General features: G+C 44.0%; 1 protein-coding gene across 33 annotated transcripts in view; it reads left to right on the top strand.

Moving 5' to 3' along the window:
• MPDZ (multiple PDZ domain crumbs cell polarity complex component) overlaps nucleotides 1-19804 on the top strand; it is a 179347-nt gene that overhangs the window by 122931 nt on the left and 36612 nt on the right. For 17 of the 33 annotated variants that reach the window (XM_061629886.1, XM_061629896.1, XM_061629870.1 and 14 more), the window contains 5 exons: nucleotides 1034-1144; nucleotides 1905-1988; nucleotides 3380-3481; nucleotides 6763-6925; nucleotides 7476-7672. In XM_061629886.1, coding sequence (XP_061485870.1) covers nucleotides 1034-1144; nucleotides 1905-1988; nucleotides 3380-3481; nucleotides 6763-6925; nucleotides 7476-7672 — 657 coding nt within the window. The remainder of the gene's footprint in view (nucleotides 1-1033; nucleotides 1145-1904; nucleotides 1989-3379; nucleotides 3482-6762; nucleotides 6926-7475; nucleotides 7673-19804) is intronic. The other 16 variants (XM_061629991.1, XM_061629980.1, XM_061629972.1 and 13 more) reach the window with 3 other exon arrangements.

The following is a 19804-nucleotide window of genomic DNA, read 5'->3' as shown; positions in this document are numbered from 1 at the left end:
AGAGTGTCCTTCATTATGTGCTTTGTACGTATATGTTTATTAAGCCTTGCAGCTTTCCAATGAAGCATGTAAACACAATCTTGATTTGGAAATATATTTATGATTTATTTGTAGATGTGTTTTAGAAATTCTGTCCGCTGCTTACAAGTTATGACTCATTCTGATATTTTATTTAATGAGAAATAAGTGCCCATGTAAATTGAGATACAAAAGTGGTTAATCTGTTACGGACCAATAATACTTTGAATTGTATGTAGAACTGTTTGAGTTTTCAGAGTGCTTCACATACATTAATCTGAATTATCCTTGCAACAACCCTGTAAGGTAGGTCAGTATTATTGTCCTCATATTGCAAATATAGCGACTCGGGTTGAGAGAGGTTTGCCTAAGGTTGTTTAGTTAGTTCATGGCTGACATAAAATTTGAACAACTGACTTCTCATTTACAACCCAGTCTCCTAAATGCTGCAGTATCCAGTTTTTATCCATAGCCTTAATTAATTAATTCAGCTAGTATTTGCATTATCAGCACCAAAAACTAAACTTACAGCTAGAATGTCAGTGGTATTAATTGGAATTGGTTGTCCAGATCATGCTGTAGTTTGGTTGCTATATTAATTTCCACTCATAAAATGATTTGCAGTCTCCAACCTGAAAGGTAACTCATTGTCTTTGCTTGGAAGAAGGTTATGTAAACACCACACTTTCTCTGATCTGAGCAGAAGTAACCAAAATGAATGAATAATAAGGTTTTTGCCAAATGATTTATTTACCATAGTCCTCAGACCTTTTTAACATCCCAGACTGTGTATGGTCTTAATGTATCACAATATCTGGTTAGTCATTTCCCTTAAATTTGCAAAACGCTTTCATTGGAAGTCCTGAAGTCAGAAAAGACTTGACGCTAATTTTTTTTTGTCTGTTGTGTTTTCACTATCACATAGAGAAGTCAAGCACATTTTCTAGAAGTTGCTGCATTATTATTTTTTTAGCTACATGTACTGTTGTGTTAAGCTTAGGCCTTACGATTTCAGGTGGATGGAATTAACCTCAGAGATGCGAGCCATGAACAAGCTGTGGAAGCCATACGGAGAGCAGGCAACCCAGTAGTCTTTATGGTACAAAGCATTATAAACAGACCAAGGGTAAGCATATGATGTGTAAAAGATATGCAGAGCCAAAATACATGGAGAGAAATTAAACAAACATCCAAGGTAGTGTTAATCTGGGGGAGGACAAGAGGCTTCACCTTGCAAGTCTCATACTCACAAAGTTAAGAGCAGAATTAGTTGTGGTTGCAATTAGAAAAAAATGAAAACCTACTTTAAAATGGATTTGTAGGACAGTGCCGGTTTCTGAATCAAAGCAAGTGATGATACCCAAGAGCAACCTATCAAAGTTTATCAAAAGGTTTATATTTATGTAGACATTGTAGAAAACTTTTCAGAGTCTTTCACACCCAACAAGCTTTGGAGAGCGTGAGAATGCTCATTCAGTGCATCTGAGACCCTCCTCCCACACAGCACCTATGTTTATCCCATCTTGATTCCCTGTCTATCAAACATGGCAGCTGGAAATAATTGTCGGCTGTGCATGGCCTGTACAATCTGCATGGGACAGAATAGTACCAAACTCCCCCTGCACTCAAGTGTACCTTTTTGTTTTAACACTAGTGAAGAATTAACCAAAAGGGGATGGAAGCTTCCTGTGCAGAGGCACCATACAAGTATGCAGAAGGACTTGTTTTCCTCTACACCTTTAGCCACTGCATGGGCAGCTAAAAACACTTGGCAAAGTAGTTTTAATATAGTAGCTTGCATTATTTGTAACTACACTTCCTCCTTATAGATTTGCTATAAGCTGCATGTTTGATTTACTAGCTGTTTTACTACTTTTGTTTCCCAGCCAGAATCTCTCTATAGTTCTATATCGTCCTCTGCTCCCAGTGGGCAGAAATCTAATAATCCATTTTACCATCAGTCATCACAGGTAAAGTTGCATGGAGTAGCTTTGCTGGCTATTGGTGATTTGTGTGCAAGAAGCTAATTGAGGCTTGTGTATTTGATGTGGCATGGGCAAAAGCAGGGCTTTAAGTTTGTGCTTTTCATTTGAAAACTGCCTCTGTGTGTAGAGCCAGATCCCAAAAGGTAATTTCCAGTGTTTGGTCATAGGCAGTCATCCACAAAGCTAGCTGTGTTATATACAATAAGAGTTACCTTTTAATGTAGTTTCATTAAGAAAAAAATATCCAGCAATTTAACAGATTCCACCAATGTACATTGTGGGTGGAAAATGGTTAAGAGTGTTGCTTAGAGTATATGAATGATTACTGTTGTCCAGCAAATTTTATGTTTTGAAACAACTCTCACTTATTTAATAAATTATCCATTCTGTTGTGCATGCTTTCTTTAACTTATCTGCAAAGGATGAGAGTCATATTGACAAGCATCTTCAGATGTTACTTACCACTATATTTTTATGAATACATAAAGCACATGATTTACTGCTGCTGATTTTATATTTTTGCCTTGTTAATTGTGACAGCAGTGGCTTTGCACGTATACTTGTGCATTCTGATCCTGTTCATGTTTACTTGGATGTAGGTCCCATTGAGTTCAATGGGATCCCAAATAGGCAGCCATAGGATTAATTTGCGGATTGGGAGTGCCCCATAGGCTTCTCTGATTTTACTTTCTGTTGCCCTTGTGTTGTGCATTCCTTCCTCCTCACATTTTGCATGGGAATTCCCCCTCCATTTCATTGTCTGAGTTAATTATGGTGTAGGATAACACCTATACAGTACTGTCATGGTTATATCAGACCACAGTTTACAAACCTAATTCTAACTGTGGCTGAAAACTGTGTTTTGGAGATAACCATGAATTGCTGCTCCTAATCCCATATTCATCTACCAGCATTACACCTGAATCTAGCATATATTTATATTATTTCCAAGCTACTCATGCTGGATCATAGCTAATGCTGTGGTAGCACTAAGAGGCAAATCATCCCATTACAGTATAGAAATTATTGCTGTGCACACTTGCCTTTTAATTTGGACTAGTCAACTGCAGTGCTAATGAAGGGATATTTGGTAGGATCTCTGTGGAGTCTCATTCCTGTTCCAGATGGTTAAAATCACAGAGAGGCCTTATGAATAAAGGGTGATTCAAACAGGCATGCAGGCACATCACTCAGTGATTCTTAGCTGGAATGTGTCAACTGCTTCCATTGAAATGCGTAGTGTCTGAGGTGCTATAAAGTAACTGTGATATTTAATTCACAATTTCACACATGCATTTGATGTTGGTCAAGTTATGACAATGTGCCCTAACATATCTGCCTTTTGGTTAGCAAGCACCTTTCTGTTTTTCTTGTAGAACGTCCATATGCCTTACCTACAGTACAACCCTTTCAGTAAGCCTCCTGCCTTCAGCAGCACTAACCCTTTTGTTGATCCTCTACAGTTCAACACTAACAAGGTTGGATGATGCCTGTGTGATTGTGATGGACTCAGTGGACATTTATATGTTTCTATCTCTGTGTTCCTTCCTCACTTAATATATTTTAACAGACTTCAATCAGCCAGTGTCTTCCTGGGTGCATATAAGAGATGGAGCCGACATACTCATCCATAAAACTTCAACTTAACATCAAACATAGCTGGCCTTCAATCATATTATGACACAAAGGCAGCATGGCACTTAGGAAATTACCAGATGCTACCAGTCTTCCATGGTTTGAATTTAGCAAATACGCCATTCACAAAAGCTAGGAATCTTCATTGTAACATATTCCATAACTCAGTATGGATTAGGAATTAGATTTGTTTGAAAACCCACTGAGCTTCAATTGATTGGCAGTGTGAAGAGAGTCCTGATTCTGTTGAGAACATTAAGTAGGTTGGGTGTTTTTTTTTTCTCCTAGTGAATTATGAATATTGAGAAATAGCAAGGAGAATATAGAACACAAATAATTACACCTGCAATCCTATAATCACTTATCTGGGAGTTAGCCTTAGTGATATCAGTGGAGCATAGACATGTTTATGATTGCACTGTAAATCAATTACATAGCGGCATCCTTGTATCATAGGTCAGTAGGTTGCATTACCACAATAGCCTGGTCAAAGTAGAATTCTGTGATCAATCCTGACAAAGTTGATAGCAGCTGCCCGCTGCCATATTCAAGGATTTCTGGCTGCAGTTCGAATTTAAAATTGTTAACTGGTAATACCTTTGGTTGTTGGGGTTTTTTACTCCAGTGCATGATGTTATATGTTATCCGTTAACAATGTCATGAAAAAAGGGAAGGGGTATAGCCCAGTAGTAGAGCACATTCTTTAATCCCTGTCACCTGAGGTTGGGCTCAGAAAGACTCCTCTCTGAGCTAGATGCACTTACTTCCTCTGACCTTAAAATGGCACATAACTGTTTAAATGCAAGCATTGTATCTGTACTTGGTGATAGATAAGTAATTTTACTTCTACTGCTCTTATTTGTCAAGCTAGAATCTCACTTTTCATTTAAGAAGCTAATGGCTTAGGTTCCCAAAATAAACAAAAGACAAGCTGTTCTATCCACTGCTGCCATTGTGTGAGTAGAGCAGACTTCCATTACATGACCCTCTCCTTCTCCCTGCAGCCCCCAGGCCACCCTCAAAATCTGCACACGCACATGCAGGTTTGTTTTCAGGTCGTAGAATTGTTTTTGTAATTTCCTACCAGGGATTTTGTTGCTATGCAGGCATATATTGAATAGGGCCTATGTCTGGTGGTGATAAACCATATTAGGTTCTTTAAGTAATGTTGGGTGATTCTGAAGTGATTTTTTAAAAAATATAAGAGATTATGTATCATCCATTCCCTATGTACTGAAGTAGCATTCCACCAAGCATACTATAATAAACAGCCTGGTGTATTCTGTTGCCGTAGGATATGCAGAATCCAATTAGATTTACCTCCAGTTGCTCCCCATGTAACCGCTTTGCTCCTACTCCATTTAAGGTTTGTCTTAATTTGTAGTTACTGTCCTAATTTGTAGTTACTATCATAGCCAGTGTGTGTGCCACATTCCTTGTGCTCTCTCTGACCTCTCCCCCTCAATTTGCCCCTATGATCTTTTCAAAAGGACCACCTGTTCCTTTCAACACTGCTACTTTCAAAGTGTTGATTATGTATGTATATATACTGTCATCCAAACTCTGTCTGATATCCACAGGGTACTATTGCAAAGAATTCAAGAATTGTCACATATGTTTGCAACATGATACTCAAGCTTTATAGTAGGGATGGGGAACTTGTGGCCCTCCAGATATTGTTGGACTCCAATTCCCATCAGCCCCAGCCAACATGGACAGTGATAAAAGATGACGGGTGTTGGGAATCCCAACAACATCTGGAGGGCCACGTCTTTCCCATCTCTGTTGTATAGGATTCTTTCAGAGAAGGAAGGCCTTGTGTGTTTATATTAAGAGCTCCCTGTTCAAACCCCAAATTCAATTAAGTCTCTTTCTGTGTTACATCAGTGGGATCATTTTCCACATTAAGAACCCATGCCTCTGATGACAAAATGCATATACAGAGTGCTAGGTGCATGTTACGTTTAAGCTATGTTATGGTTTATTTTGTATACTGGACCAGTTTTTGGTCCAGAGACCCCCAAAGCAGTGAACAGCATATTAATACAACAAAAGATACAAAAAAATGTCAGTCATCAAAACAAGGGGGTTCAGAACATTACACCTGTTCATTGTTCTTCTCATCAAGAAGACAACCACATAGAACAGACTGTGCAATTGGCCCCCACTCCCATGTTGGTTCAGTGTACAGACCTTTACCACAATGGTAACTGAGTAACGGTATGAACCCCTCACATCTATATGAGGATGAATATTTTATATGTGGTTCCTTCACATCTGGTGCAACAGGGTTTGTTTTGTGGTCAGATGTCTCTATCTAAATACAAAACATTACATGACAAATCACTTTTAGCTCTTAAGGAGTAACATGAGTAGTCGTGTCTAAGTCTCCCAGCTGCACAAAATCTTAAGTTGTGTGCACGTAGTCATGTTGCACACATTAAGTATTGAAATAAAGCTATATATATGCACACATACAAATAGTGGTTTTTTTCCAGAGTGCCTTTTGATGAATAGAAGCTTCTACTGGAGAAGGCCTTTTTCACATCTTCTCCTGCAACTCCTCACACCGTCTCCTACTCTGTTCTGGAAGATCCCCCAACTTTCTAAGTCTTGTTTTCAGAGGACTGCAGGGAGATGGACAAGTTGGCAACAATGTCTCCTCCCAAGCCAATATTGTTAATGCCTGAGATGCGTTTCCCTCCCTCCCCCCTTCAAACAAAATCACTTTTTCATTTGAATCCCCAAACTACCCATCTTACCCACTTTTCATTTGGATCAATAAAAGTATATTTTTCCTTTAGAATATGATATTTTTGTTCAGTGTTGGAAATTCATTTTTATATCTGTGTAAATCCTTGGTATGTAGGCCATATATCTGTAAATCCTTGGTATGGCCATTCAACACATAAATCTTCGCTGAATTGGGCTTTTAGTCTTTGTCCTGCTTGCTTGAAATGCATTTGAGTCTTCTTTTACCTTGCTATGTTTTCCATCCATGATTGCCTTTCCGTTCTACTACTACATAGTATTTTAACTTCAGTACCCTAACCCTTGCTTCTTCATCACTACATGCATTTTATTTACACTTCCTCAGCCACTGTCTTTCTCTTGTTGTCCACAGGCATCCAGTCAGTCAGATTCGGAATCAGAAAAAACATCATCTGCTAACTTGCCTCTGCCTCCTCCTTCAGTATCTCCAGGAATGAGCAGTGAAGTTGTGCAGCAATCCTGTAACAAAGACCTGGATGATTTTGATAAGGAAGAAGAGTTTGGATACAGCTGGAGTAAGTTTGGCTTTTAAGAAAGCCTTTTAGGATAATATGTTGTCCTGCAGCATTGTTACATCTCCATGTGCTGTGTAATGTTTGTTTTAGTTTTTTGTCTTACTTGAATAACAAACTTGTGGAAACAAACAGTATTTTTGCTGTGTGAATTTTGCAGTGTTAATTCAGATTCTAGCCTTTGTGTAATGGACAAACCAATTAAGCTCATAAAGCTTTATTTGGTGGTAATTTCCCTTATATTCCGAGAGAGATAGTTGTTCTAATATAAAACATCTGAAGACCCGAGAGAGAGAGAGAGAGTATGCAGGCAGACAGACTTTATAAAGAGAGCAGTGACAGAGAGATTCTTTACTCTTCCATACTGAAAAGCAAAATGCCTGGAGACATTTTCTTCCAGTTGCAGAGAATTTTATTGGGAAAAGAAGCATAGATTCCTGCTTGAATTGTTTCAATTTGTCTGAGATTATGGATTTATGAAAATGACTGTTAGGGTTCCTTTAAGTTTTCTGCCCTTGCCACCCACCTGAATTTTTTCTCTCCTTATATGTAGAAAAAATCAGCCAGCGGTATGGAAATCTGTCAGGAGATCTGCACATGATAGAGTTGGAGAAAGGGAAGACTGGATTAGGACTCAGCCTAGCTGGGAACAAAGATCGGTCCAAGATGAGCGTTTTTGTAGTGGGAATTGATCCAAATGGAGCAGCTGGAAAAGATGGCAGGCTGCAGATTGCAGATGAGTTACTGGAAGTAAGTGTCTAGTAATTATACTTAAAACAAAATATGCTGACTCTGAGGACAGAAAGACATTCGATTATTGGTGCAAAATGCAGCCTTTAATTAACAGCACATTCTTTTAATCAGTATGCCCCTTCTTCATAATTATACTGTTTTTGTTACAAAAATTGTTACAAATTTTGTTTGTGTCAAGAATTGGATTTCAACTATACTAATACTGAAAAAAAAAATCCTATAAAACAAGAGAAGGAAGTACCTTTGATACAATTTTGAGAGAAAGAGTGTAATGATTTAATGAAACAATACTGGGAGTAACCTCACTGAACTCAATGGGATTTATATATATGGTTGCACTGTTAATGTACCGTCATGATGCCTGAAGCTTTTCTCTTTGGTCTTCAGTTATGTTGGTGGCATTGTACTCCTGATGTCATAACCCATTTCTTATATTATGATCTTCAAAGGCATTACCAGAAGGAGCGTTGCAGAAATAATCAACACCATCTTGAATTTCATAGTTAGTCCCAGATGAAGGGGGATACACAATTGATTTTATTTATTTATTGGACAACTCTGGGTTGATAGAAGAAGATGTAAGTTTTTCAGTGATTCAGTATAAAACATCAGGTTCCATAAGGTTCCATAGGTAGCATTAAAAATAATAATCTAGCATCAGAATATAAGAGGAGATGGACTAAGGTAAAGTACATTTAATCTAAATATCCAGTCCACCATTCTGTTTCCATCAGTGGTCAGCCAGATTAATCTGGTAGCTCCAAAGCAGGGCATCAGCAAGAAAGCCACCCCCTACAATTTGTTTGTCACCAGTATCTGATATTCAGAGGTGTAATGAACACAGAGATTTTATTCAACTACCTTGGCTAATTCTGACAGAGCTAACCTCCATGATTCTGTTTAACCCTTATTTGAAAGCCAGCTAAATTAGTGGTCATCACACATCTTGTAATAAATGAATACTACAAGTTAACTATGTAGGTGTATTTATATTTAGTTACAAAATATATATAACTTTTTTTTAGTAAAATACTTATACTCCCCTTTCTGGCCCACAAGGTGTCCCCGAGGCAGCTTACAATAGTTAAAAACACAATAATAAACTAATTTCTAAAAGAAAATAAACAGCAAGATAAAAACAACAGCAGTAGAAAAACAAATGCACAGGATCAGCTCTAAGATACACATGGGCTCCTCTAGGGAGGAGGGGTGTGTGTATATATGTATATGTAAGTAAGAGAAAGCAGAGTCCCTCAATTTGTTCACCAAAACCATAGTGAAATATACTGTTTAAACTACACATCAAAATGTCGGGGTGGAGGAACACAGTCCCTGTACCATAGCTGAGAAGGTCCTATCCTGTGTATCCACCAACTGCATCTTGGACAGAGGTGGGACATGGAGCAGGATCATCCCAAAACATCCCACTGGACAGGCAGAATTTTTCAGAAGACACTCTTAAACATCACGATCTTAAACCATGTAGGGCTCTTGGTAATAACCACCAACACTTTGAATTGGGCTCAGAAATGGTTCAGAAACCAGAGCTTGGAAAAGTTACTTTTTTTAAACTACAACTCCCATCAGCCCTAGCCAGCATGGCCACTGGATTGGGCTGATGGGAGTTGTAGTTCAAAAAAGTAACTTTTCCAAGCTCTGTCAGGAACCTATGGCGATTTAACAAATAAGGGTCAGTACATACAGGCTGCACCATTTTGTACCAAGTGGAGTATCTAAATACTTTTCAAAGGCAGTCCCATGTAGAATGTGTTGCATTGGATGGGAGCAAGACGTGTGAACATGGTCAGATCTTCCCTCTTAAGGAAAAGGTGTGATTGGTACACCAGAAAGAGCTGTGCAAAAGCATTCTTGGCTATAGCTACCATTCAGGAGTAAAGCCAGATACAAGAGCATTCCCAAATTGCGAACTTGAATGTTCAAGGGGAGTGCAACCCTTCCAAAACAGGTTGTGCACCTGCAAGGCTCTGAATTTTTATCATTTTCAAATCTCTAGCTCTTTCTGCATAGAAATCTGATTGTAGGCCTTTCCTATTTGTAGGTGTCAAATATTACATCTTGCCTTTGAAAATCTTCCCTAGGTCCAAGTCACCAAGATCAATGTATTAATATTTGAAGGTATTCAGGAAATACTCATGAGAGTCTCCTAATGTATTTTTGTTTCTGTTTTAATGTTTCATCACTATTTTATTGTTTTAATTATGTAGGTAGTGTGTATGTATATGACTTATTTCATTTATGAGAGCCATTTTGCACACAATAAAAACACAGCTATATTAATTCACTAGGTAGGCTGAGACCACTGGCCAGGTTCAGAGAGAATAACTCAGTTTTGGAAATCACTGTTTATTAAAACTAGAATGAACCTTGTTCCTCCATACTACCTTCTCTCATATATAACATTTCCTGTTACATCCAAGCTAGGAAAGTGAGGTTTAATCTCTATTTACTAATCAGAACATGAACCATAGGCTATTGTTCCTTAGCATCAGCTGTCCCTGATATACATGAATAATTATACCAACTAACCTCATATGGTGGTTGTTAGGATTACAGAGAAAATGTATGTGAACCATTTTGATTACTCAAGAGTTGTATTTAAAATTATTTAAATGAAATATTATTCATTTTTTTATTTCATTTATGAATTGTTTCCCATGAGTGATCCCAAAGCTATTTACAATATAACATACTGTATATAAAACAGTTACCTATATAAAACAGTTTATATGCGTGTGTGTAATTGTTTAAACCCACACACATATATAAAACATATATATAAATATAAAAACAGTTTAAAACAACAGCACATACATAAAATCAATTCAATTCCAAAACAGAAAGCAACTGGGATAATTTTTTTAGAAGGAGCATCTTCAGCAGGCACTTGAAAGACAATAGAGAAGGCACCTGTCTGATATGCAATGGGAGGGCATTCCAAAGGGTAGGTGCTGCTACACTAAAGGACTGATTTTCCATAGGAGGTATGCCATCAATTGGGTAATAGCTCCACCTATCGTCCGAAGGCAAGAATGTTTCTGAAGTCAAGACTAGGGGCGTCAGCCCCCTCCCACTCCCCAGTTCATTCTTGCCTTCGTCCGTGCAAGATATATAGCTAGCTCTTCTAGATAAGTGTTTGTGTATTGTGTGACAGAGTGTGAAGTTCTTCGTGTGTGATCACGTTGTTCCCTTCCCTCTGTCTTGTATTTTACATCTGTTTGTGTTGTCTTTCCTGGGGATTTCCTTGGGGAGGTTCCCCCTTGCCGGGTGGTTTTTCTTCCCAGGACAAAGCCTAACGGCTTTTTAGAGAGACCGCAGCTGCGGTCTCTCTTCCTCCGCGGCGAACGTAGCCTCAACTAGGAACTGCGGCTGCAGCTTTCTACCTAGCTCCGCCGGCTCTTTTTTGTACCCTTCTCCCTTGCCCGGGTGATTTTTTCTTCCCAGGACAAAGCCTAACGGCTTTTTAGAGAGACCGCAGCTGCGGTCTCTCTTCCACCGCGGCGGACGCAGCCTCGACTAGGAACTGCGGCTGCAGTTTCCTACCTAGCTCCGACGCCTCTTTTTTGTGCCCTTACAATCGGGAGCCTACGGCTGCGGCTCCCTTTTGTCTTCGGCCTTTCTCCGGGGCGACGTTTTTTCGATCTCCCCCGCCAGGAGCCTGCGACTGCGGCTCTCCGCCTTCCACTTTAGCCGGTGCTGCTAGTTGGGCTGCCTTGCCTCCCCCGACCCGTTCGCCTCCCTAAGCCTACAATCTCTAGGGGATTCGGCTGGCTGTCTTGCCTCTGTGGCAGACTTTCTTCTTTCCCGGCTTTTACAGCCGCGATCGAGCCTTTTAGACCCGCGGCTCCAGAGCGTCTCCCTTTTTATTTTGGAGGCCGTTTTTTCTTCGCTGGTGCTCCCAGGGGACCGCCATTGCTTCTTCATCTCCGCAAGCCTTTTTCTGATTGGCCAATTTTCCCGCTCCTTCTCGCGGGCGCCATTTTGTTTGTCTAATTTTCCCCGCTCTTTCTGCTAGCCCATTAGTATTGCAAAGGGGGGTCTCTATTCCACGGGCCGTGGATAGCAGAGCCCAGGCCTTCTGTCAGCTCCCACTGTGTGCCTTCCCTTTGTGTGTGCGTTGCAGATAGGATCCTATAGTCTTCACAGGTCCCTCCATTATATCTGCTACTGCTGCTGGCCCTGGCAACTATTCGATTACTGCTACTATTTGAACCAGTACAATCTCATCTCTCCACTGACTGTGCACCTGTGACTGTTTCATTAAGACTATTAATACTGCACTGACTGTGCACCAGGCTGATCGATCTTAGTGTGCAGAGGCTCTTGCTACTATACAACATCTGTGCGTGTACAAAGTCTGTTGATACCATACAAAACCCTTTTGGACTGTACATTCTTTCCCATCCGTGGCCATGTACAAAGGCTGGTGATACCATACAAAACTATCTGGACTGTACATTCTGACCCATCTGTGGCCGTGTACCAAGCCTGTTGATACTGTGCAAAGCTATCTGGACTGTGCATTCTGCCCCATCTGTGGCCGTGTACTAAGACTGTTCATATTGTACATTCTGCCCCATTCGTGTGCCGTGTACTTAGCCATCTGCCAGTGCATTCTGCCACATTCGTGTGCCGTGTACTGAGCCTGTTGGGTCTGTGCATTCTGCCCCATCCGTGGCCGTGTACAGATACCCTTTAAATATATACGATGGCAGAACAGCCAGAGACAATCCAGGCAACCAAGCAGAAACAACAGCCAGAGACAAACCAGGCACCCAAGCCTAAACCATCTAAGGCGGTAAAGCATAAGCATTCCAAAGCGGTTGCCAAAACTAAACGTATTTCCAGCCACAGCACAACCAAGCGGCCTCGCTATGTCTCTGTTCCAGTTCCAGAGGGGTCAACCCATGCACAGTTAATGACTCTCTTTCACTCTCCTGCTGTTTCCTCTGATGAGGAGGACTTTGCTGGTTTTCCTGAACAACCAACGCTCAGCCAACCCAGGGCTTACTCCTCTTCACTGCCTGTGGGGCCATCCACTTTTCCGCCTACACAAGAGCAACCGTCTACATCTCCGGGACTGCAGCTGTCCCATGAGTTCATCTCACAACTTCAGGGCATGCTGTCATTCTTCGCTCAGAGGCAGTCACCGTCACAAGTTCCCACTATCCCTCAACACAGCGGGGACCACTTTGTACACAATGAGACGAACCCATCATGTTCTCCAAATCCGTTTGACATTGCCAGGGGCAGGCTGGTTGATGACGTCTCTTGTGAGGAGGAGTCCGCATTCGCTCTGCAAGACGAAGCAAACGAATGGAGTGACCATTCGGATCATGGCCAGGATACATCTTATCGTCTCTTTGATGCCTCAGATTACCAGCCCCTTGCGCGCAGAGTTTTGAATACCCTTGGCCTTCAATCCATGCCAATTGCAGCTGCAACTCCCGCTTTAAAGGGGGCCAGAGTGTTGAAATCCCCCACGCCAGCAGAACATTATCTCCCTGTGCCAGATCCCATCGCTAAACTGGCCAAGGACGAATGGTCTCACCCTTTACAAGCACGCCGATTTAATAACCTTGCGGACAGACTTTATCCTTTGGCTCCGGACTTTACTACCAGACTGGCCGTCCCTGGCATAGACGAGCCAATTTCCAGCTTAGTTTCCAGATCTCTTTTGCCAAGGGAAGGAGATTCTCATTTAAAGGATGCCACTGAGCGGAGACTGGACTTTGCCTTACGCAAGACTCATGAGGCCACCGCCTTTTCTATGCGTGCATCTACATCAGCCTCTATTTTCTCCAGGGCAGCGATGATGTGGTTGGACGACCTCCTAGAGGATCCTAACCCAGATCCTGTTTCTCTGCGGTGATCCCTGATAAAGTTGCACAAGACAGCTGCTTTTGTGGCTGATGCCACTTTGGACGCAAATCAGTTAGGAGCACGCGCTATGGCGGCTCAGGTTGTTGCTCGACGGACCCTCTGGCTCCGTCACTGGCAGGCTGACTCTACTGCCAGAGTTAATCTATCACGGGCACCTTATGCCGGATCATTACTCTTTGGCAAGGAAGCACTAAAGGCAGTGCTTGTTGACCCCAAGGACTCTAGAAAACCTGTCTTGGCCACTGTCAGAAACGTCGAGCGCAGACCTTTCAGACGTTTTGCCTCCTACCGCACGTCTCAGCCCTTTCGAGGAACGCAGCCCGAAGGACGAGGCCGCGAGTTCCCAACATATGATTTCCGCTCCTCCAGGGGAGGCTGGAACAGACGTTTCCCGGGCAGAGATCAGTACCAGGGACGCAGAGATTCATCAACATCCTCCTACAGGGGTGGGTCTCACCAGCGCAGACAGTATTAGCGCAATACCAGTTGGGGGCAGATTGCTTAGGTTCGGCGAACATTGGCTGCGTCTGACTCAGGTCTCCTGGATCAGAGAACTTTTTTGTTACGGATATGCAATTGAGTTTTGGGCAACACCTCCAGACAAGTTTCATCCCTCCCCCTGTCCCAGGGCACCAGCCAGGCACTGCATCATGCAGACTGCCATACATCACCTCTTGGACATAGCGGCGATAGAGCCAGTTCCTACAACAGAGAGGTCGGAAGAGGTGTACTCCCTCCTATTTGCTGTGCCCAAACGAGATCTGTCATGGAGGGCGGTATTGGACCTCAAGTTCATTAACCATTTTGTAAAGTATCGCAGGTTCAAAATGGAATCCCTCCACTCCATTACAGAATGCCTGCATGAAGGAGACTTCCTGGCTTCTATCAACCTAAAGGAAGCGTATCTCCATGTGCCTATTTGCATAGCCCACAGAAAATTTCTTCGGTTTGCCTTTGGCTCCCAGCATTATCAATATCGAGTGATGCCGTTCGGGCTCTCGTCTGCCCCGAGAGCATTTACCAAGGTGCTACTCATACTAGTGGCTTACCTCCGGCTTCAAGGGGTCCATATCTACCCCTATCTGGACAATCTTTTAATACGGGCAAGTTCCAGGGAGCTGGCTCATCGGCATCTCACGCTCCATGTCTTACAGGCCCATGGCTGGCTAGTCAACTTCGAAAAAAGTCATCTCCAACCAACCCAACGTCTACAGCATCTAGGGGCGATGTTGGACACCCTGCAAGCGACAGTGTTCCTGTCCCCAGATCGTGTAACTGCTATCACAGACATCGCAAGATCTCTGATGCACAAAACATCTGCAGACGTCATGCTTCTAGCCAGGGCCCTCGGAATGTTGGTGTCCACCATTCATATTGTCCCGTGGGCTCGAGCTCATTCTCGCCAGCTACAGTGGGCCTTGCTGCCGTTCCAACATGACATTGCCAGCTCAAACCATCGAGCAATTTTCTTGAGCCCCACACTGCGTTTGTCATTCCGCTGGTGGACGAGGGTAAAATATCTCACCCAGGGCACTCCGTTCAGAGAACCCCACAGGACTGTCATCACCACAGATGCCAGCCTCCTTGGCTGGGGAGCCCACTGCAACTCTCAGTTCGTTCAGGGGGCTTGGAACACAGTAGAGCAAACTCAGAGCATCAATTGGCTGGAACTAAAGGCTGTCCACTTAGCTGTGCTTCATTTTTCGTCTCTGTTCCACTTGGACCATGTTCTTATTCGAACGGACAACACGTGTGCCAAATCTCATTTGAACAGACAAGGGGGGACCAGGTCCCGGCCTCTGCAGAACCTAGCTTCCCTCATATTCAACTGGGCAGAACAACATCTGCAATCCTTAAAAGCAGAACATCTCCGAGGAATTTGGAATGTGACAGCAGACTGGCTCAGCAGACAACAGGTTTTTCCGGGAGAATGGAAGCTTCATCTGACCGTGTTCCATCTTCTCCAGGGTCGGTTCGGCCACTTCTCTGTCGACCTCTTTGCCTCCAGTCGCAATTGTCAACTACCCAGGTACTTCGCTCGATACCTGGACACGACAGCTGAAGCTGTGGATGCCCTGTCGCTACCGTGGCCGGATGGCCTATTGTACGCCTTCCCCCCAATACCACTGTTAGCCAGAACCTTGAGGAAGGCGCAGCGCGAGAGGGCACGGCTGGTTCTGATAGCACCATATTGGCCCCGTCGACCGTGGTTCTCGGATCTCCTCGCCATGTCAGTGACGGAACCTTGGACACTTCCAGTCAGGCCAGACCTACTCTCCCAGGGCCCAGTGTTCCATCAGGACCCCAAGTGGCTCAACCTAACAGCGTGGCTTTTGAACGGGGACAGTTGAGGTCGGCTGGACTGTCTGACGCTGTAATTGACATTATCTTAGCCTCGAGACGACCATCCACCACACGTATATATCAACATACTTGGGTGGCATTTTCCAGGTGGTGTCACTCTCAGCACCTCGATCCTTCACAGGCTACAATACAACAAGTGCTGCAATATCTTCATAGGGGCCTCATGATGGGACTCAGACCCAACACATTGCGTCGACATGCGTCCACTCTGTCGTCCATTCTCTCAGTGTCCTCCACTGGTGCCCCTATTGCCTCACATCCATTTGTCAAACGCTTCCTCAGAGGCACTGCTCTACGCTCACCGGCTGTAGCCCACCGTTTTCCCTCATGGAGTTTGTCAAAGGTGCTGCAGGCCTTACAAGGTCCTCCGTTTGAGCCCCTCAGAACTGTGCCTTTACGTTTGTTGTCATTCAGGGTCCTGTTCCTGATCGCAATCACTTCTGTGAGACGAGTTTCGGAACTGGGCGCATTGTCTTCGGCCTGCCATCTCTGCGTTTTTCACAAGGACTCTGTCGTGCTGAAAACTGATCCCTCCTTCCGTCCCAAGGTCAATTCAGTTTTCCACTGCAACCAGGACATTGTTCTTCCTTCATTCTGTCTGAACCCTACCCATCCTCTCGAGAAGGCTTGGCATTCGTTGGACGTTCGGAGGGCTCTCAAGACCTACCTGTCTAGGACTCAGGATATGCGACAGACCGAGTCTTTGTTTGTATCCTTTCATCCAAGGTCTATGGGGCATAAAGTAGCTAATTCCACCTTATCCCGCTGGTTTCGGGCATGTATTACCTTAGCATATGAGTCCCTTAAGCTTCCAGTCCCAGCTAGTATAACAGCTCATTCCACCAGGTCAGCGGCCACTACGGCTGCTTTTGCTACCAACGCTCCTGTTGCCGATATTTGCAGAGCTGCTGTTTGGTCTACCCCACATTCGTTTATAAGGCATTATAAAATAGACCGTTATGCCTCTGCCGATGCCTCTTTTGGCAGATAGTGTTGCAACAGGTTCTTAATGAGGATTAGTTTGTGGGTGGTCCCTCCCTGTTATGGGCTGCTTTGGTACATCCCGCTTGATGGCATACCTCCTATGGAAAATGTACCATTGGTCTCACCTGAAGGGTGATTTTCATAGGAGGTATGCCATCATGACCCTCCCAGTTGGAGGAAACCTGGATGACTAGATATTCTTGGGGATTGTTTCATATATTCCTGTTACGTTATTATTTTTCTGTTTACTAGTGAAGTCAAGACTGCTATTAATGTTATATAGCTATGTTAGAGTCATGTTATTATGCATATAGCTATTGTGTTATGTTCTTGCTGGTAGGCCCGTTGGCCTTTTCTCCTGCACTTTTAGATATCTCTCTTTGGACTCGCTGCGAATGAACTGGAGAGTGGGAGGGGCCTGACGCCCCTAGTCTTGACTTCAGAAACATTCTTGCCTTCAGACGATAGGTGGAGCTATTACCCGCTTGATGGCATACCTCCTATGAAAATCACCCTTCAGGTGAGACCAATGGTCCATTCTGACATTGTGCAAAACAGACCTCCTGATAGGTTGGTATCTGAAGGATGCCCTCTTCTGAAGAACACAGTGATAAATTGGGTATGTAGGGGGAAAGGTGATATTTTCTGTATCCTGGTCCCAAGCTGTATAGGGCTCTGTATACTAATATAGGACCTTGAACCTAGCCTGGAAGCTAATTGGCAGCTAGTGCAATTATTTCAGCAGTAGCGTAAAATGATGGCAATATTCTCCCCAGTGAGCAGTTGAGCCACCACATTTTGCACTAGCTGCAGCTTCCGGGTCATTCTCTAGTGCAATCCTACATAGAGCACATTGCGGTAATCCAGTCTTGAGGTTATCAGCAATGGACAACAGTGGCCAGGCTTTCCAGAAATGGTGGTAGCTGTCTTACTAACCAAAGTTGTTAGAAGTCACTCCTAGCCACAGGGGTCATCTGGGTGTCTAGTGACAGACATGGATCCAGGATCACCCCAAGCCTACAAACCTGCTCCTTCTTGGTCAGTGGAGGAGTGGAGCAGACAGGAATGGGTTAACATCTAGAGGTAGAATCAGCACTAAAAAAAAGCTTAGTTGGTGGCCAGCCGGAAGGGAGAGGAAACCTCCCAGTCTCCAGTTCTTGACTCTGCCTTCAGCGAGCAATAGAGTCAACCTATTCCTCCTAGGTCCCCTTAAGGGATTCGAGAACAGTTTAGTTATTTTATCTGCTCTTCTCAGAAGGTTTATCTTCATCAGCTGCAGTTGCAGCACACATATTTCTGCCTCTTCTTTCACTCCCCACCCTAAGTGAATAGGCAGATTTGAGGGAGGAAGAGAGGGATTGTTTTCTGAAGAGATGTGGGAAGTGTCGGGGTGTGACAGAGGCCAGGATTTGTCTCATGACTCCCCCTGCTGTCCTTTATCGGAACGCTCTTCCATGGTCTTAAGGAGAGGGAAGCTTTTTCAAGAGCATTGCCGCCGTAGAGCCTGGGAGGAGCAGGGTCCCTCGCTGGGCTCTTGTTGAATTAGAAACCCCCCTTGGCAACGGGCTTCCATGACATGCAGTTTGCTGCCTTGCCATCTTTTTTCCAGGTAAAGTCGCTGAGCTTTTCTTATCAGGGGGGGGCATTACCAGCTCCAGCCTCTCCCCTTTTCAGCTGGGGTTTTAGCTGTGCCTGAGGGGAGACAGCACATCTCACGCCTCGGCTGAGGAAGACGGGTCCCTGAGTGGGGGGGGAATCTACTTCTCAGTCAAGCAATCCCCTAGCCACCCTCACTTAAGTGGTGGGTGCCATGCTAGACTTCCTGCCTGGAAAAGTTTCATTTTATCAACTCCCTTCTACTCAACCGGGGGCAGGGGCGGAAACACACGTGACTCCTGCAGGGAAAAAGCATGCCAAATCTCACCATTTAGAAAAGCCCTCTACCTCATCAGCCATGCTGGCCTGGCTTAACAAGGCCATGATGAGGGAGGCAGGAACTTCTTTAGCCAAGCATTGGGCCCGTGCGCACAGGAAAAAAGGTTCCAAGCACTCCAGGGCCCGCTGCCACGATTATTTCTCTTCATTTTCCTCCTTGTCTTCCTCCTCCTTGGATGCCAGCCCAGATAGAGGAAGGCGGAAGAGCAAAAGAAGGGAACTCCTTCCAGAAGCCTAAACCCCACAAGGATAAATGCAAAAGACACTCCAGTTCCAGGTTCCAGCTTGACTGCCTTTCCCTTAGCCCAGACTCCTGGAGGGGCAGCGCCCCCCCCCCCAATCACCCGCTGTGTCTGACTCAGAGAAGGAAGAGGGGGAACTCTCAGGAGAGGATTCCCCCATGCCATTCCTGGTGTATAAGAGACTGTATTCTCCTGACTGCTATACTGTTTTGATTTCTAAGGCTATGGCCTGCCTTTAGCTAGACCCTCCTAAGGCAGCTCCTCATGAGGGGGAACTAGAGGAGGGGTAACAGGGAGCTTCAGACATCTTCCCCAGATCAGGGGATCAGAAGGTGGTCATTCTCTTCCCAAAGTTCTTCAAGGACATTGTTAAGGAAGAATGGATCATCCAGCCAAACCCACAGCTCCTCATGTCCTGTCCAAAAAGCTATATGGCCTTCCTGCCACGACCATGGCGACCTTTCAAGTCCCAGCCATCAACAGGCCTGTATCTGCCCTTGGGGCCAAGACAGTCATCCCCAAGGAAGGAGCTGATACTCTTATCAGACCAAAGTGATAGGCGCAATGAGTCTATCTTAAAGAGTGCACAGAAACCATCCGCATTGGCCATGAGAGCTTCGGCAGCCAACTCCTTTCTGGCATGGGCAGGAGTCAAGTGGGCCAAAGCGCTACTGACAGAAGTACCCTCAGATGACAGGCATGT

This window comes from Rhineura floridana, chromosome 1 (assembly GCF_030035675.1).
Source record: "Rhineura floridana isolate rRhiFlo1 chromosome 1, rRhiFlo1.hap2, whole genome shotgun sequence".
NCBI classification, from domain to species: Eukaryota; Metazoa; Chordata; class Lepidosauria; order Squamata; family Rhineuridae; genus Rhineura; species Rhineura floridana.
This window is presented reverse-complemented; position numbering and strand designations above follow the sequence as displayed.